This window comes from Cervus elaphus, chromosome 29, assembly GCF_910594005.1.
Source record: "Cervus elaphus chromosome 29, mCerEla1.1, whole genome shotgun sequence".
NCBI classification, from domain to species: domain Eukaryota; kingdom Metazoa; phylum Chordata; class Mammalia; order Artiodactyla; family Cervidae; genus Cervus; species Cervus elaphus.
In genome coordinates this window covers 9,698,501-9,715,334 of record NC_057843.1, presented here as the reverse complement: position 1 = coordinate 9,715,334, position 16,834 = coordinate 9,698,501, and the positions used below count along the sequence as shown (strand labels likewise).

The following is a 16,834-nucleotide window of genomic DNA, read 5'->3' as shown; positions in this document are numbered from 1 at the left end:
CTCTTGGAGGGGACAAAGCTCACCCTTTGCACCATTTAGCTCAGTTGGTAAAGAATCTGCCTGCACTGCAGGAGACCCCGGTTTCGATTCCTGGGTTGGGAAGATCCACTGGAGAAGGGATAGGCTACCCACTCCAGTAATCTTGGGCTTCCCTTGTGGCTCAGCTGGTAAAGAATCCACCTGTGATGGGGGAGACCTGGATTTGATCCCTCGGTTTGGAAGATTCCCCTGGAGAAGGGAAAGGCTAGTATTCTGGCCTGGAGAATTCCATGGACTGTATAGTTCAAGGGATCCCAAAGAGTCAGACACGACTTTGTGACTTTCACTTTCTTTCACTGCACCATTTGTCCTTGAGTTCATCTTCCACACCTGTGACAGCTCTTTTTTCAGCCCTGGGGCATGGACTCCCATGTTCAGTCTTTTGAGGTTCTCTCCAAGGCTTTCCTTACTCTTTTCAAGACAGTATCTGGGTCCTTGGAGAGCTTGGTGTGCTCCTGGTCTCGTGGTGTCCCACTGCCATGTCTCTCGGCTTTGGCCCCTGTCCTAAGCGTGTGCATTGATGTGGTATGGACTCCTGGTCACTGGGCTCCTGCCAGGCTGAGACACAGTTGTTTCTGGATGTCCTTTGGGCATCAGGCAGGCTCCTGCTCCAGATGAGGGAGGGCTTTGCAGTTAAATCTGGTTACATGGTCTCAGCACGGGGCGGGGGGCGGGGGGGCGGGTGGTGCAGCTCCTTATCCTAACTCCAGGCTTCATCTGGGTCATGGGTTCTCTCAGTCCTTCCACATCCCCATGCACCTTGGGAGACCCGGCCATGCTCTTCTGCTTTCTCCACACTCAACCTGATGGTGCAAGGAACTTGTGAGGCTGTCCTCATAGCTTTGGCCCTGCCCTTAGTCATGGCTCCTCCTTGCACACGCACTGCAGAGCGTGCCCTGCTGAAAGGGCCTTCTAAGAATTTATAGTCTTCTTAGAACATGGCTTTCAAACTTTTGTTAAAGAACAGACATGGTCTGGCTCCGCGCTGAACTATTTCTGGATCGTTACATAATAGAAGAAATAAACTTCTTATTTTGTCTACACTGCTGTATTTTGGCTCTTTATTGTACCAAAGAAGATGGTTAGACTGAATCCTAAAGAACATACATTGTTAAAATTCGTTGGAAAATCAGAGCATAATCACAAAAATAACACATCAAAGCAGTGTGTGCCCAATGGGGAATATGGACAAAAAAAGACTCTCAGTGTGGAGAAGCTCAGAAGGGATTAGGAGCAGTTTGAAGAAAAGGAAACTCTAATGATGAAAATGGCATCATTGAAGGCAACAACAGTCATCCTCTCAACAAACCAATCTCAATTCAACTTTTCTCTCATCTATTCTGGTAAATGAGGTAAGAAACTCCTGTTTTATGAAATAAGGTATTTTTCTCTTTTAAAAGGTTTTTTTTTTTTTTTTGTTAAATAATAATAAAAGTAACACAGCTATTGGAACATCTGAGAACTCTGTAAAAATGTAACCATTTCAAACAAGAAGTTTAAAGCAAGAGAAAGCTAGTCAGTCATTACCATGATCAACAACACAACTGCAAACATCGTTTTAATTTTTTCTAGCCTTTCTTCAGTGGGTGCCTAAGGAGAGGTGTATGCATTTATTTATAATGTACACTACATACTATACTAGTAGCTTTGTTGTGCTTTCTTGCTTAACACAATGTAAGTACTTCTTGATGTGAAAAATTCTTCAGTTCTTAATTTTATACAATCAGCCACAAAAAAACAGAAAAAGCAAATCAGCATGTACCAAAACGCAGAAATGAAAAAGAAAACAGACTATTTCCCTTGACAGAAGAATGATCTTACCACCTATAATGGACACCTTGGAGGGTTTTCAGGAAAGGCCTACAGAAAATACTTCCTGTAATCTCATAGCAAAACCAAATAAATAAGAAGAACGGAGGCACACTGCCCAGAACAGAATCCGTATTACAAAATAAACACTTTAATCTAAATTTTAGTTATTTCCTGTCAGGCCATATCCTACAACACAGGAGCGCTGATCCTCCTGCCCTTATGTTACAGACCACATGAAGAAAACAAGGCAACTGAACCTACGTGCAAGGTTGGGTAAAAGCCTCCTCATTTCTGGGGGTGCTAATCTGAAGTTCCTTTCCTCATGAGACTATCTGCCCATTTTGGCATAACATTTGCAGAAAACCAAAATTTCACATATGGAACTCCCCAGTCACCCATCTGCCTCCACCCACCTTATTTTTTGGTTCGAAAATTTGTCACAGAACAAATGTTATGCCCCATGATTTGAAAGTCAAGAATGATCCAATAGCACCCTTAAGTTCACCTGAACTGCGTTAACAAAGTATTAGTATCTCGCTCTTTTCTTCCCCCATGTAAAATGGGGGAAATATATTATGATGATAATCATCAATATATTATATATATGTGTGTGCATATGTGTGTATATATATAAAACCTTATATTATCTTCCCTATAGTCTTAACTTTTTGAAAATTGTGGTTAGTTTTCACTTTGGATAAATAATCCATATTTTGGATTATTAACCATCATATTGGCTCTAGTGGAAGCAGACATAGATGCTAGTTTGAAAGTCAGGTCGTCGCACAGCTTACTGGGCATACCCAGCAATTGGTAAAGAGACTGTGAAAACCATAGTGATTTTAAAGTCCAAGTAGCGGATTATTATTATTATTTTGGCCTCTTCCGCTTCACGTACTTCGCACTGCCATTAGGACACTCGTTCTCCGCCCGGGAACTTTGTACAGAAGGGGAGCAAGAACTCGCAGGTTCCTCCCTGCACAAGCCCGGCTCAGGGCGAGAACACGCCCTCTGTCCTGGCCCTCCCGGCCCGAGGCTGAGTAATAACCTCGGTTCCGGGGCGGCGGCAGCGGCACAACCCGCGGCGCACGTGTCGTCGCTAACCCGCCCGCCAGCCCCGCGTCCAGGGCACGCAGCTCCCGCCGCGCCGCGCCGCGCCCACTCTGCAGCGGCGCCTCTGCTCCCGACAGCCCGGCGGCCCCTTGGCCAGTGGCCCGTCCATGCTCTCGGCCACCAGGACGGCCCGCCAGCTCTTTCACAGCCTCTTTCCGATCTCGAGAATGGGTGACTCCGCCTCCAAGATCGTCAGCCCCCAGGAGGCCTTGCCAGGCCGGAAGGAGCCCATCGTCGTAGCGGGTAAGGACGCGGCCACGCACCGAGGGCGCGGTCCTCGCCTCTGCGCACGCGCATCCTCAGGCCGCCGGAAGGGAGCAGGGGGCCGGCCTCGGAAGGGTCGGCTGCTGGGGGTCTGCGCAGGCGCGGAGGGCGCTGGGAGTGGAGGGCATGAGGGATCGATCCTCTTTCTTTGTTTAGGTTTTCATCCACTAGAACAACGGGAGACACAGTGAAGGGATCTAGTACGTTGATACGGCCCACCTAGACTGTAAATACCCCTCGGCGGCTTCAAACTTCGGGCGGGAAAATCGCTGACCTGCTTTCCGCCCTTTCTCACGGGTGTGCATCCACTTTCCTTTCTTCTCTGCTTTGGCGGCTGGGATTCGGGCCACTTGCTGAGGTGGTGCGGGTTTGTGTTGTCACGGGAGCCATGGAATGATACAGGACGATGTGTATATACTGAGGTTTTGAAATTGTTTCTCACGCCAGTGTTCTGGTTGCAGGAGTTAGCCTCACGCTGCCCTTATCCTCCAGAACTGCCCGATTTCCCCGACTTGGCAGGCGCTTCCCCTGGCCCTGTGCTCCCGATTCTGCACTTGTGTATCAGTCACGCAGAAGAGCTGTGCTTGCCAAACTTAAAAATAATTTCCCAATCGCATACCAATACTTTTGGCGACTCTAATAGAATACATAAAATGTAATAACAGTGAGATGCTAGGAAAACGAAATAAAGTGAATAAAATGAAGGGAGAAATATGAAGTTCTGGAAACTGCTCTAAAAGTTTTGAAAGCTTCACTCTCTGAATTTCTGTCTCAGCACTGTAGAAGGCCGCAGACAGCGCAAGTCCACCAACCGTTTGTTGAGTCACTCGGTCGTATGTGACTGTTTGCGACCGCATGAACTGCAGTACTCGGGGCTTCCTTGTCCTTCACCACATCCCGGAGCTTGCTCACACTCGTAGTTCCTTGAGTTGGTGATGCCATCCAGCCATGTCATCCTCTGTTGTCCCCTTTTCCTCCTGCCACCAACGTGAGGATCATGCTTTGAGAAGGATTACTTCGGTGCATTGCTTCTCAAAGTGCTGTCTTTTAAACAAGCCCTTCCCGTGATACTAATGCATTCAGTAGTTGTGAACCGCTGCCTTCAAGCTGTTGGAGGGTTAAGTGGTGATAAATCTTTCACGGATGGTTTGATGCCAAGATAAATTATACTTTTATAATTTCTTAGGGATTCTTCCATTTTTCTTTTCCGTAAGATTTGTTGAGTATATATAGGAGAAGATGGTTCTGAGTCTGTGCATCGCACACCCTCCTCAGTATGAGAATGGACAAGGTGAAGGTCTTTGTGTTTGTAGTTGTTTGGGAACTGACGCTGTGTGGCCTCATTCACCTACATCAGCAGCTTTATATCCTATGTCCCCCATCACTTCACTTCCAACTCATTAACAGCCTTAAAACGCTTATTTTAGACTCAAATTCAGAGAATGAGTTTCAAAAAAAAAAAAAAAATCCAGATTATCTCTAAACTATATAACCCTATTATCTAAACTTTATCTCGAAAGTGAATTCTCCTTTAACAAACTAGGATTCACAAATGGATATTTAAAGGCAATGCTTCTCAATGCTGAACTTCCCCAACTTGTATGAAGCTTCATTTTTATACACTGGTGTCTTTGGTATGTCCTCCCAGACATCAAAAAACAAACAAGCCTGATCAGATCCCCAAACTGGTTGAAGATTAAAATTGTCCTGAATTTAGTTCTCCTTTATCTTAACCAAAGTCTTCCCAATGGGTTATTTAGTATGTAGATAACACTTTTGGTAAAAGATTAACTAGCATGACAGAAACGAGCCAACAGATTTTTTTTTTTTTTTCCTCTATCCATCTACTAATTCTGACTGCAAAACCTCAAGACCTGGCTCTTCTGCCTTTTTATATAGTCATGCATGCATTGCTATTGCTGGACCAATCAACCAATTTTTTTTTTTTTGGTGTAGGGCTAAGCCTACAATGCACGTCCTTTGTGTTCAGCTGTTGTAACCACCCCCACCCCCCCCAGTTACATTTTAGATAGTGGCTTTCCTGTCTCTACCCCAGGACTGCTGCCTTGACAGGTTGTCAGAGGTTCTGATTGGCCCCAGAAATGGGCAGTGTTACTTCTCAGGTGTGTTTTCAGTGGCTTAAGATTGAAGCTTACAGACTGAATATTACTGCTTTGGAAGTTAAATTCATCTCCAGTCTGTTTAACAGCTCTGCACCTCTCTGTGTTACCTCTGTCTACATCTGTTACTTGCGCCCCTACTCTCTGAAAAGCTCTGTGGCAGGAGCGTCACCTTGTGACTTTAGACAAGCCTGTCTGTGTAGTGTGTTTGGCTGAGTGTTTTTGGCTCAGCCTAGTACAGGTGTGCACTGTTACCAAATACGTTTGGGGTGAAGGGTTATCATCTTAGCTTTAACCCTACCTTCTTGGGGTATTCTTACAGAAATGTACACCCTTTCATAAACTACAGCCTAGTAGTAGATTTCTGCTTCGCAAGAAGGTGAGATTCAACCCTTCAGACTTCTTTAATTTCTCCCAGGCTACCTAAAGGGGATCAAAATATGAATAGGCCTACTTTGGGTGGCTGGTTAGAACTAAGCCTGGCCTAGACTGGCTCATTTGAAGCACACTCTGTTGAGATCAGTGGCAGGCTCTGGGCACCATTGACTGGCAGGGCACACAGGAAGTGGTCTTTTTATGTAGTGGTGGGCTCTTTGTTGCAGTGCCTGGCTACAGAGCAATATTTAGAGAACTTTCGGACGGGGGGAAAAGGGAATTCATGCTTGCTGGACTGAATTGGTGGTCAGTCAATTGCTAGAGAGAGGCAGGAGGCAGAAAGCTTATAATTAAAACCTCAGAGTGCCTCCTGTGTTATTAAAATCTAAGTTTATTATAATAAGAACTGGTATTCAGGGGAGGGATAAATTAGGAGTTTAGGATTAAAATATATACACTACTATAAGTAAGATAAGGTATAGCACAGGAAACTATTCTAAATAGCTTATAATAGCCACCTATAATGGAAAAGAATTGAAGAAAGAATATATCTGTATCTATATTTGAATGTATATATCTGAATCACTTTGCTATACATCTGAAACTTACACAGCATTGTAATCAAACTATATTTCAGTAAAAATTTTTAAAAAATATGAAAAAGCAATCAACAGAAAAAGAGGAACTGATAATATTTTTAGTGAATCAATTATTGTGAAAGCCCAGCTTTTATTTATATGGCTCATTTTTTTCCAGCCGTGTTGGAAATATGGCTAATCTATTTTTTGATCAGGTGTTTGGGATTTGGATATATCATCCAAGAGAATGTTGGCAGCTCCTGTTTAATCTTTGCTTTCTTGCCTGTCTATCCTTAGGTAGTGTTTGCTGTATTTATTGCTGTGATGTCTCTTTGGGGAGAGGAAGAGGTATAGAACACCTGCTAAAGGTTTCTTTAGCTGCTACAGTTCTTCTAAGAACTGTAAATATAAGCACAAAAACAGAACAATGTGAGTAATCCAAAAGGTGGCTCTTTGAAAAAACAATTGTACTGTGACTATCAGCTATCTGATAAAGGAGAAAAGGAATAAAGTACAAATATATGAAATAAGAACTGAAAGAGGGAATAATAGAAATAGAAGAGTTGATGAATCATAGGAGATAAGAGGCTATTTACTCAATTCTTTGAAAATAAATTTGAAAACTTGGATGAAATAGATAACTTTTAGGAAAATATAACTGACCTAAACTGACCCCAGAAAGAGAAAATCTTAAGAGATTGATTTTTCTAGAAGAAATAAAGTTGTCAAAGATTGCCTGCTTTGAATAACTGACCTAAACTGACCCCAGAAAGAGAAAATCTTAAGAGATTGATTTTTCTAGAAGAAATAAAGTTGTCAAAGATTGCCTCCTCTCAAAGCATTATGTCCAATTTTAGAGGTGACTTCTAAATAGTTAAAGAACGTATAATTCCAATAGTATATTTAAACTGAAAGGATTGTCAGATTCTTTTTATGAAACAAGTATAATATTGAAACCAAACCTGATAAATATTGCACTAAAAAGAAAACAAACCATTCTCACTTGTGAATATAGATACAAAACTGCTAAATAAATATTAGTAAGCAGAATCTAGCAATGGGATTTAGTCTTAGAATGCAAGGGTTTGTCAATATTAGGAAATTTATTAACATAGTTTGTTGTGTGTGGCTCAGTCATATCGGCCTCTTTGTGACCCCATGGACTGTAGCCTGCAAGGCTCCTCTGTTCATGGAATTTTCCAGGCAAGAATTCTGGAGTGGGTTGCCATTTCCTACTCCAGGGGATATTCCCCAGCCAGGGATTGAACCCATATTTCTTGCTTTTCCTTCACTGGCAGGTGGATTCTTTACCACGGTGCCACCTGGGAAGCCCTTATTAATATAATTCATCATTTAGTTGGTCTAGGGAGAAAAATGATAGAACTGTTTCCCTAGATGCTGTGAAGTTATTTGACCATATTTAACAACCATTCTTGATAACATTCAGAGATAGCTACTTCCTTAATGTGATAAAACATATCTGCCAACATCATGCTTAATGAAGAAATATTAGAGATTTCCATTTAAGTCCCAGTCAAGAAGGAATGTGGAGGTGCTTAATGCTTGCTTTGCCTAGTGGCAGGTGTGTACTGTTACTAAATTTGTTTGTTCTTAAGGGTCATCATCTTGGCTTTAATCTTACCTTTTTTGTGTTCTTAAAAAATCTCCATCCTTTTATGAACTGTGGCCTGGTAGGTAATTACTTTACAAGAAGTTAAGAGTCAAACCTTCAAATTTCTTTACTGCTTAATTTTTCCAGGGCTGCCTATGTTGTATCAAGTTATGACTGGGCCTGCTTTGGATGATTGTTTATTATTAACATTGTGTTGTAGGTGCTAGTCAATCAGTCAGATAAGACAAGGCAATTAGAGATGTACAGATGGGAAAAGAGAAGGTGAAACTAATGCCATTTGCAGATGATAAGATTACATAACCACAAAATCCAAGAGTTTAATAAGGTATCAATTTATATACTTATTAGACAGAAACCAACAGCTTTACTCTAAACAACCTATTGGAAAATATAATGGAAAAAAACACCCCCTTTGTAATAGCAACCAAAAAAGTTAAAATTTAAGAACAAACTTGGCAAGAAATATGTCCAGCCTTTGTGAAGGAAACATACAGAGGAGCACAAAAAGGAAACTTGAACAAATGGAAGAACATACCAGTTTATTGGATTCGAAGACTAAACAGGAATCATGTATCAGTTGTCCCTAAAGTTAATTTATAAAGGTAACATGATTTGAAGTAAAATACTGATGATATTTTAATTTTGTTCTAGAAATTGATGCATTCATTTAAAAAATTCGTTTGGAAAAATAAACAGGAATAGTTATGGTAACTGTAAAATAAGAACAAAGAGGAACAGTTGGCTCTTAACAGATAGTAAAAGCAAAGCTTAATAATTGAAACAACATGGGACTGTCCATGAACAGATAAGTCAATATACAGAATAGAAAGATCAGAAATTCTTAAAATATGTGTGAAAATATAGTATATGATACAGGTGACATCTTAAATCAGTGAGGAAAAGATGAAATATTCAGTAAATGGTTATGGTACAACTGTGTAGCCATATGGAAAAAACAAAACCAGAAAACCCTCCAAAGTTGGATCCATACTTCACATTCTTAAACCAGGATAAGTTCCAAAAGATATATGTTGATAATAGCTCATGCATATTGAGTGCTTAACTCTATGCCAGACACTGTAGTAATTGATTCACATTTGCTGTTGTTTAGTTGCTAAGTCATGTCTGACTAATGCGTTTAATCTTCACTATGACCCGTGGAGGTGTTAACTGTTTTACCCTCACTTGGAGTGGAAACTGAAGCCCATAGAGTTTTAGGTGACTTATGCAAGGTCACATGGCTAATAAGTGGTGGATCTGGGATATGAATGTAGGCAGTTTGCCTCTAGAGTTTGTGATCTTAACAGTACTATGTGTACTGTTTTTTCATTTAGTTAAATGTAAAGGATGAAATAATTGAAGAATGAGCAAGGGAGAATTCTTTTAGAAAGCAAAGCCTTTCTAACCACGACTTGAAAATCAGAAGACAAAAAAGATGGATAAATTAGATCACGACAGAATAAAAATCTTCTGCAGGCAAAAATTACGGTAAGCAAATTCAAAAAACAAACTGGGGTAAATACTTGCAATTCATATCATAGGTGAAGGACTAATCTCCCTAATATATAGGAAACTTCTAGAAGATAATAAGAAAACAACATCCATTAGAAAAATAGAGGTTATGAGCAGTTCACAGAAAAGGAAGTATAATTTGCTCTTAAACATATAAAAAGATGCTCAACTTCATTCATAATGAGGAGAGTGTAAGTACCATTTTTCATTCTTCAGGTTGGCAAAAATCCAGAACTGATGATACAGTTTGTTGGTAATCCTTAAGGAAAAAGACACCCTCCTCCTTCGCCTGCAAGAATGTAAATTGGCCCAACTCTTACGGAAGGCAATTTGACAATATCTACCCAGAATTTAAATGCATATACCTTTTGACCCAGGAATGCAGTTTCTGAGAATTTATCCTACAGATATACTCACATTCGTGCCAAACGATGACTGTACCAGGTTATTCACTGCAGCTTTGTTTGCAGTCATCAACGATTGGACGTAACCCAAACGCCCATCAATAGGGGCTAGTTAAATAAATTATGGTTCCTCCTCACAATGGAAAATGCAGCTGTAAAAAAGAACATGGAATATCTATGTAGATAGATACAGAGAGATTGCCAAGGTACAGTGTTAGATGGGAAGTACAAGGTCAGAACAGTGTTATATATTAACTTTTTGTGTGAACAGGGAGGAAAATAATAATAGAAACTTTGAAACTTTGGAAGGATAGCTCAGAAAGTAATGGCCACGGAGAGGGCTATGCTGGGAGCTGGTGGTGGAGGGGGGACCCAGCCAGGAGACCTGACTCCGTGCTTTTTAAAAAAAACTTTTGATTCTTATAAATCTGACTGCATTACTGAATTAAATAACTCCGCTTTGCAGATGATCTCCTTCTGATATTTTTAGTCTAATTGACCACCTTTCTATCATCTTTTGTCATCCCTATTTCAAGTTCTGTTTTTTTTTTCCTTCTTTTTAAATTTTGCTCTCTTTTTCATGTCAAGTTCTTTTTTTCTGCCCCAACTTGCTTTTGTAATCAAAATCCACATTTTGGCGTGATTTAAAAATCTAAATTTAGAGGGTGAAATTGGAATAAGTTAATCCAAGTCATTTTACATTTCATAAATATTCATTTTTATTGAAGTGTCAATTGTGGTGGCATCATTTATACAAAGAAAAGATCTTTGGGGACAGATTTCTTCCACTATTATGTAGAAGGCATTATGTGTATTGCTTTTATTTTGAGTGATGTACATAGACTTTTTAGAAGAAAATGATAGAAAACAATTTTCCTTTTAGAAAAAATTTTCCCCAGTGTGTGATTAATTTCTAAATTGTAGGACACAGAACTATTATCTATCCTCTCTGCATCCTGTCTAAAGCTCTTTATTTTCCCCTCTATTTCAGAATCCACAGTACTTCTCTGAAGTCCCTGGGATAGGGGGATTCCAGAGCTCCCACGATCCGACCCTCACCTTCCCAGCTTTTCTTCCCACTGTGCCCCCTCTAGAACAGGCGTCCCCAACCTTTGGGACCTAATGTCTGATGATCTGAGGTGGAGCTGATGTAATAATAGTAGAAATTAAATGCACAATCAATGTACTGTTCTTGACTCACCGTGGAACCATCCCCCCTGCCCCCCTCTGTGGAAAAATTGTCTTCCATGAAACTGGACCCTGGTGCCAGAAAGGTTGGGGACCACTGCTCTAGAACCCCATCTTCTGGTTAGCATGTGGTTCAGTGTTTTGCCTCTGGAAATGTCCAAGTGGGATCCACACTCTAATCTTTTCATTCTGTCGTCTTTGTTAAATGTTTACTAAATGCTTGCTTGGGTGAAATATTGTGTTTTCCACATAGCCTTATCCTGTTTTTCCTCAAAACTTGCCCTGCTTGAATTTGATTTCTCCCATAAACCCATCTGCTTCCCATTTCCAAATTCTTGTACTCAGTTGTGTCCGACTCTTTGTGACCTGTGCTCTGTAGCCCGCCAGGCTCCTCTGTCCATGGGGATTCTCCAGTCAGGAATACTGGTGTGGGTTACCATGCCCTCCTCCAGGGGATCTTCCCAGCCCAGGGACTGAAACCAGGTCTCCCGCATTGTAGGCAGATTCTTTACTGACTGAGCCACTAGGGAAGCCCTAGAGGATTGTATATCCTGCCATAACCCCAACTTACTTCTAAAACCAAACCATTTTCCCTTCAAAACATTGGATGCATATTTTAATTTCCCCATTTCTGTCAGTGGCATTACTCCTATGCTCTTAAGTCTCCCAAACCTTAGCCACATGCATCTTCAATCCTTGCCTCTGTATTTAAACTGGCCCTCCTCCAACAAATCTTGATTGTTCCTTGCCTTCTGTATTAGTCAGGGTTTTCCAGAGAAACAGAACCAATCGTGTGTGTGTGTGTGTGTGTGTGTTTGTGTGTGTGTATGTGTAAAGAGATTTAGTAGGAGGGATTGGCTCACGTGATAATGGAGGCTGAGGAGTTCAAGATCTGTTGTCTGTAAGCTGGAGGCCTAGGATAGCTGGTGATGTAATTCAGTCCAACCCTGAAAGCTGAGAACCAGGGGAGCCCATGGTTCCAGCCTGAGTCCTAAAGCCTGAGAACCAGGAGCACCTGAGGGCCGAAGGAGATGGATGTTCCAGATCAGACAAGGAGAGTGAATTCACCCTTCTTCCACCTTTTTGTTCCAATCTGATGGGACTGGATGAGACACACACCCGACCCCCTTCACCTCCACGCACCATGTTGGTGGGATCACCTTCTTACTCAGTGTATAATTCAAATGTTAGTCTCTTCTGGAAGTACCTTCACAACGTGTTTAACCAGCTACCTGGGCATCCTTTAACCCAGTCAGCTTGGCAGAGGAAACTAACCATCATACTTTCCTGGGTTACTGCTTTAAGTCTTCTCTGTCATGAGCACCACTATCAGGCATCTGTTTAAACCTCAGATTTCTTTCTGTCACTTCTAAGAAAATAAAGATAACTCTGTGTGATCCGGCAATGATTCTGTTCGTCCTGGGGTTAGAAGCCTTCTTTAACTTGCTGCTAATCTCAGTGTTCTTCATCTCTGCTTCCGCCCCTGAGCCTGACTCCTGCTCTTAGTAACTTCCTCCGGGAAGCTGACTTTCTCTGTCACAGCTCATTTCAACCTTCCCAGGCCTTTCAAGGCTACTCTCAGTTCTGCCCCTTCCATGCGGCCTTTGGGGGACTGCTTCAGCATTTATTGCTCTTAGAGTTGGACGTGGAGCTAGGGCCTTGAGGCCCTGTTTTACACTTTTATTCCAGAGTGTCTCTTTAAGGGTGGTGGAGTTGAGTTCCTTCAATGTCTTTGGAGCACAGAGATTGCCACTTTTCTCCCTTGTGTTTCCTTAACTTCTCGCCTGGTTACATGACCAGAACTTGGGGATTACAAGGACCAGGCCACTTGGTCTCTCTGTAACTTCCTCTCTGGATGTCCTGTCGGAATGTTCTTCCCATTTGGCAAGACATTGGACTACTTTGAGCATGATGCTGTTAACATAAACTTATCTTAAAACTTATAAACTTTTTAAGAGTTTATTTGAGCAAAAATTCATTCAAATTGGGCTGCATCCAATCTTGCTGATAGAAAGGAGCTCTGAGGAGCTGTACAAAATGGAAGATTCTTCGAGCCAGAAGGGAGCGGAAACAAAGAAGGTGTGCTAGGCAGGGTGGGTATAGTAAGGTTACTTTCCTCCCGGCATGGCCGGATGTCTGCCATATAGATTACCCAGCTAGTGCCCATCAGGAGATTGCTGATTGACTGGTTCTTAAACCATTTCTCTCCCATCTTTGGGAGAGCCAAAACCATAGATAGCCAGGGTAAGTCTCGATTTGGTGTTACGGGGCTTAGCATGTGCTCAGCTGCTAAGTCGTGTTCAGCTGTCTGGGGCCCCATGGACTGTAGTCTGCCAGGCTTCTCTGTCCATGGGGTTTCCTAGGCAGAAAGACTGGAGTGAATTGCCATTCCCGACCCAGGAATCAAATCCACATCCCCTGCATTTCCTGCATTGGCATGTGGATTCTTTACCACTGAGACACCTGGAAAGCCATGAGGCTTAGCATAAGTGACTCTATTTAGGGCCTATTTTTCGTTTGTTTGTTTTTAAAAACCACCAAATGCTTGGTTTTGCTGTGACCAGAGACTGCCATACCCTTTGAACCAGCTGGGACCTCTTCTGTAAGCTAGGTCTCTTATAAAAGGTTGAATAAGGCTATTGCTCTTGACAGAAAAAAAGATGGTCCCTTACATTTCTGTAGGACTTTTGTAACATTTCATGTGAGCATATCTACAAAGTTTCTCAGCAGGGTGTATTTCTGATCCACTAGCTTGCTGAATAAGTGTGTTAAATTTGCATTATAATACAGCAAAGACTGGTAGTAGTGAAACTGGAAGAAATGCAGGATTACAATATGTTTTGATGAATATATTAGCATTACATTTTTTTAAAAATGAAAAATAAAATTCAGAAACACTGACTGTCTTCCCAGAGCGTGTATATAAAATGAATTCTTTTGAAAATGTTACCATGGTAAGGTAATAACATTAGTGTTGAGTTTTCCTCTGGAATTTTTTTCATATTTTACCTTTAATTTTTTTTAAACTTGTAGTTTACTCTTAGGCAATTTATAGTTTGCTTAGGTCAAACACAATGTGAAAAATTAAAAAGCATTGTTCCCAGGAGGCCCAAAATTATTCTTTGGCCAGCTGAAGAAAATTTGATATTTTAACAGATTTTACCCAGAAGGCGAGAGCCATGAAAATGAAATACTGCAACGGAATTCAGAGCTTTCCAGCTGGAGCAAATGAAACCTCAAGGAAAAAAAATAATCCCAAATGTACTGTAGTTAGCAGATGCAAAGGAAACCACGTTAGGGTTGGCCGAATGGAGCAGCCAGCTTTCAAATAGAGCCCCGGAGAACACGCTGCATGGCTGCAGATCTCCATTTCCTTATCTCTTCCTAAGAACCGATTCATGAAGAGCGACGTCATCTTGCAGGAAGCCCAATGTAGCAAGTCCTGCTGGTCCCTGGGGTTCCTGGCCCACCACTTAGCATTCCTCGCACACCAAACTGTGTGCACTGGCATGAAGCAGCTGCATGGAGCTGTCTGCTCCCCCCGCCACCCCCCCCAACCTAGGCTGCACCTCGCCAGATAACAGCCCTGCTCACCATCTCCTCTCCCTGACAACTGGAGGCAGGTTGCCAGGAAACCGTACCCCCCCTCCGCCCCCCCAGAGGAGACTCTGCACCCAACTGCATCTGCAAGTAAAAGAGGCTGGAGGAGGCCCTTTGCAGATAACTTTATTTTCAGAAATTAAAAAAAATTTTTTTTTCTCTTCTTCAGGATTATGCTCATCCTAAGAAGCTCTGTGGATTTATTTTGATAGGTGGAGTAAAAGAGAATAATTATTTTCTGGTGAAAATTAGAGGTCGGATGAGTGAGATAAAATAGCCGTTTGCTGCAGTATTTTGGGGGGGAAACATACAGGAAGAAGCTATATAAATTTACATAGGAATTTCCAGGGGCAAAATATGAACCAAGGGGTTTCTGTGAATATGATGGAGTTTAAGCTTTAGCTATTTCAGTTCAATAGAAACCAAACCATTATTTTTCTCAAAAAAACGAGACTGGTTAAAGACCTAAAGCCTAGGCTTCTTTTTCTGTATATGTTTGCTTTGCAACCTATAGGGTGGTTGACAAACAAAATTGATATAATTTTAAAAATGAGGATTCTCTATTGTTTGCTGTCTTAGAACGGAACCAAGTGTCTTTGCTCTCAGTCTCTGAGTTTTCTTCCCAGGGAGTCTGAACACAGGCTCTTCTCACTGTTCTGCCGAGTCTGTGCTGAGATGGCTTCTCTTTGCTTCAGGGCCTTTATTAAACCTTAAATTTTTATCCATATTTTTGCTCAAAGTTTGGAAGTTTTTAATCATTTTTATTTTCTTGGGCTCCAAAATCGCTGCAGATGGTGACTGCAGCCATGAAATTAAACAGGCGCGTGCTCCTTGGAAGAAAAGCTATAACAAACTTAGACAGCATATTAAAAAGCAGAGATACTACTCTGCCAACAAAGGTATGTCTAGTCAAAGCTATGGTTTTTATAGTAGTCATGTATGGATATGAGAGTCGGGCCACAAAGGAGGCTGAGTGCTGAAGAATTGATGCTTTTGAACTGTGGTGCTGGAGAAGACTCTTCAACTGAGTGACTGAACAACAACAGCAGCAAATCAGTTTTATCCTCTTCCCTCAATTTCCCAAGTAACCACTGTCCAGAACCAAGGGGGCGTTCTTAATGCCTTTCTTCATATCCGTGAAGTCCTACCTAAACACTCACATTATTTATTGTTGCTATTTTATAAAAGTGGGTCAGTTTGTATTCTCTGCATCTCACTTTTCTGGCTTAATAGTGCATTATGGAAACATCTCCAAGTCAGCTGGTATATCTTAATGTATTCATTTTAACAATAGATTTAATTTTTTGGAGAATATTTTAGGCTTATAGAAAAATCGAGTGAAAAGTACGAGTTCCCATATACACCTGTCCTTCCATCCAGTTTCCCCTACTATTAATATTTTGCTTCACTGTGGTACGTGTTATAATAGACAAGTCATAGCAATACGTTATTATTATCTGAAGTCCATACTTTATGTTAGAGTTCATTCTTTGTGTTTGTACATGCTATGGGTTTTATAAAATGACAGGTATTTACCATTACAGTATCATACAGAATAGTTTCACTGCCCTAAAAATCTGTCTTCCCACCTACTCTTCAGTTCCTCCCTGATGCACTGCTGGCAACCACTGATCTTTTTACTGTCTCCACAATTTTGCCTTTTCAAAAATATCATTTAGTTGGAATCATACAGTGTGCAGCCTTTTCAGATTGACTTCTTTCACTTAGTTAGAAGCATTTAGGGTTTCTCTGTATCTGGACAGCTCATTTCTTTTTAGTGCTGAGTAATATTCCGTTGTATGGATTTATCACAATTTGTTTACCCATTCACCCATTGAAGAGCATCTTGGTTGTGTCTAGGTTTTGGCAGTTATGAATACATTATGGTAAACGTTCTTATGCAAGTTTTTGTGTGAATGTAAGTTTTCAGCTCTTTTGGGATAAATACCATGGAGCACAAATTGCTAGATCTTATTACCATAAGAGTATGTTTAGTTTTGTAAGAAACTGCCAAACCGTGTTCAAAGGTAATTGTACCATTTCACATTCTCTTCAGCAATGAATGAGATTCCTGTTGATTCACATCCTTGTCAGTATTTGGTTTAGTCAAGTGTTTTAGATTTTAGCCATTCTAAAGGTATGAAGTAGTATTTCATTATTATTTTAATTTGGAGTTCCCTAATGACATATGATGGA

General features: G+C 41.1%; 1 protein-coding gene and 1 long non-coding RNA gene across 6 annotated transcripts in view; both read left to right on the top strand.

Moving 5' to 3' along the window:
• The first annotated feature begins 2,775 nt into the window (after positions 1-2,775).
• The window catches only part of MSRA (methionine sulfoxide reductase A), a 363,204-nt gene continuing 349,145 nt past the window's right edge, over positions 2,776-16,834 (top strand). For 2 of the 4 annotated variants that reach the window (XM_043890754.1, XM_043890753.1), the window contains exon 1: positions 2,776-3,207. In XM_043890754.1, the coding sequence (XP_043746689.1) occupies positions 3,072-3,207 (136 nt within the window). In that variant the 5' untranslated portion in view covers positions 2,776-3,071. The remainder of the gene's footprint in view (positions 3,208-16,834) is intronic. The other 2 variants (XM_043890752.1, XM_043890751.1) reach the window with 2 other exon arrangements.
• On the top strand, positions 3,259-15,454 carry LOC122685805. 2 transcript variants are annotated; one of them, XR_006338551.1, is made up of 4 exons: positions 3,259-3,525; positions 6,599-6,730; positions 9,269-9,422; positions 10,842-15,454. It is a non-coding gene; the product is annotated as an uncharacterized LOC122685805 (long non-coding RNA). The 2 variants fall into 2 exon arrangements; XR_006338550.1 differs by having other exon boundaries at positions 9,269-15,454.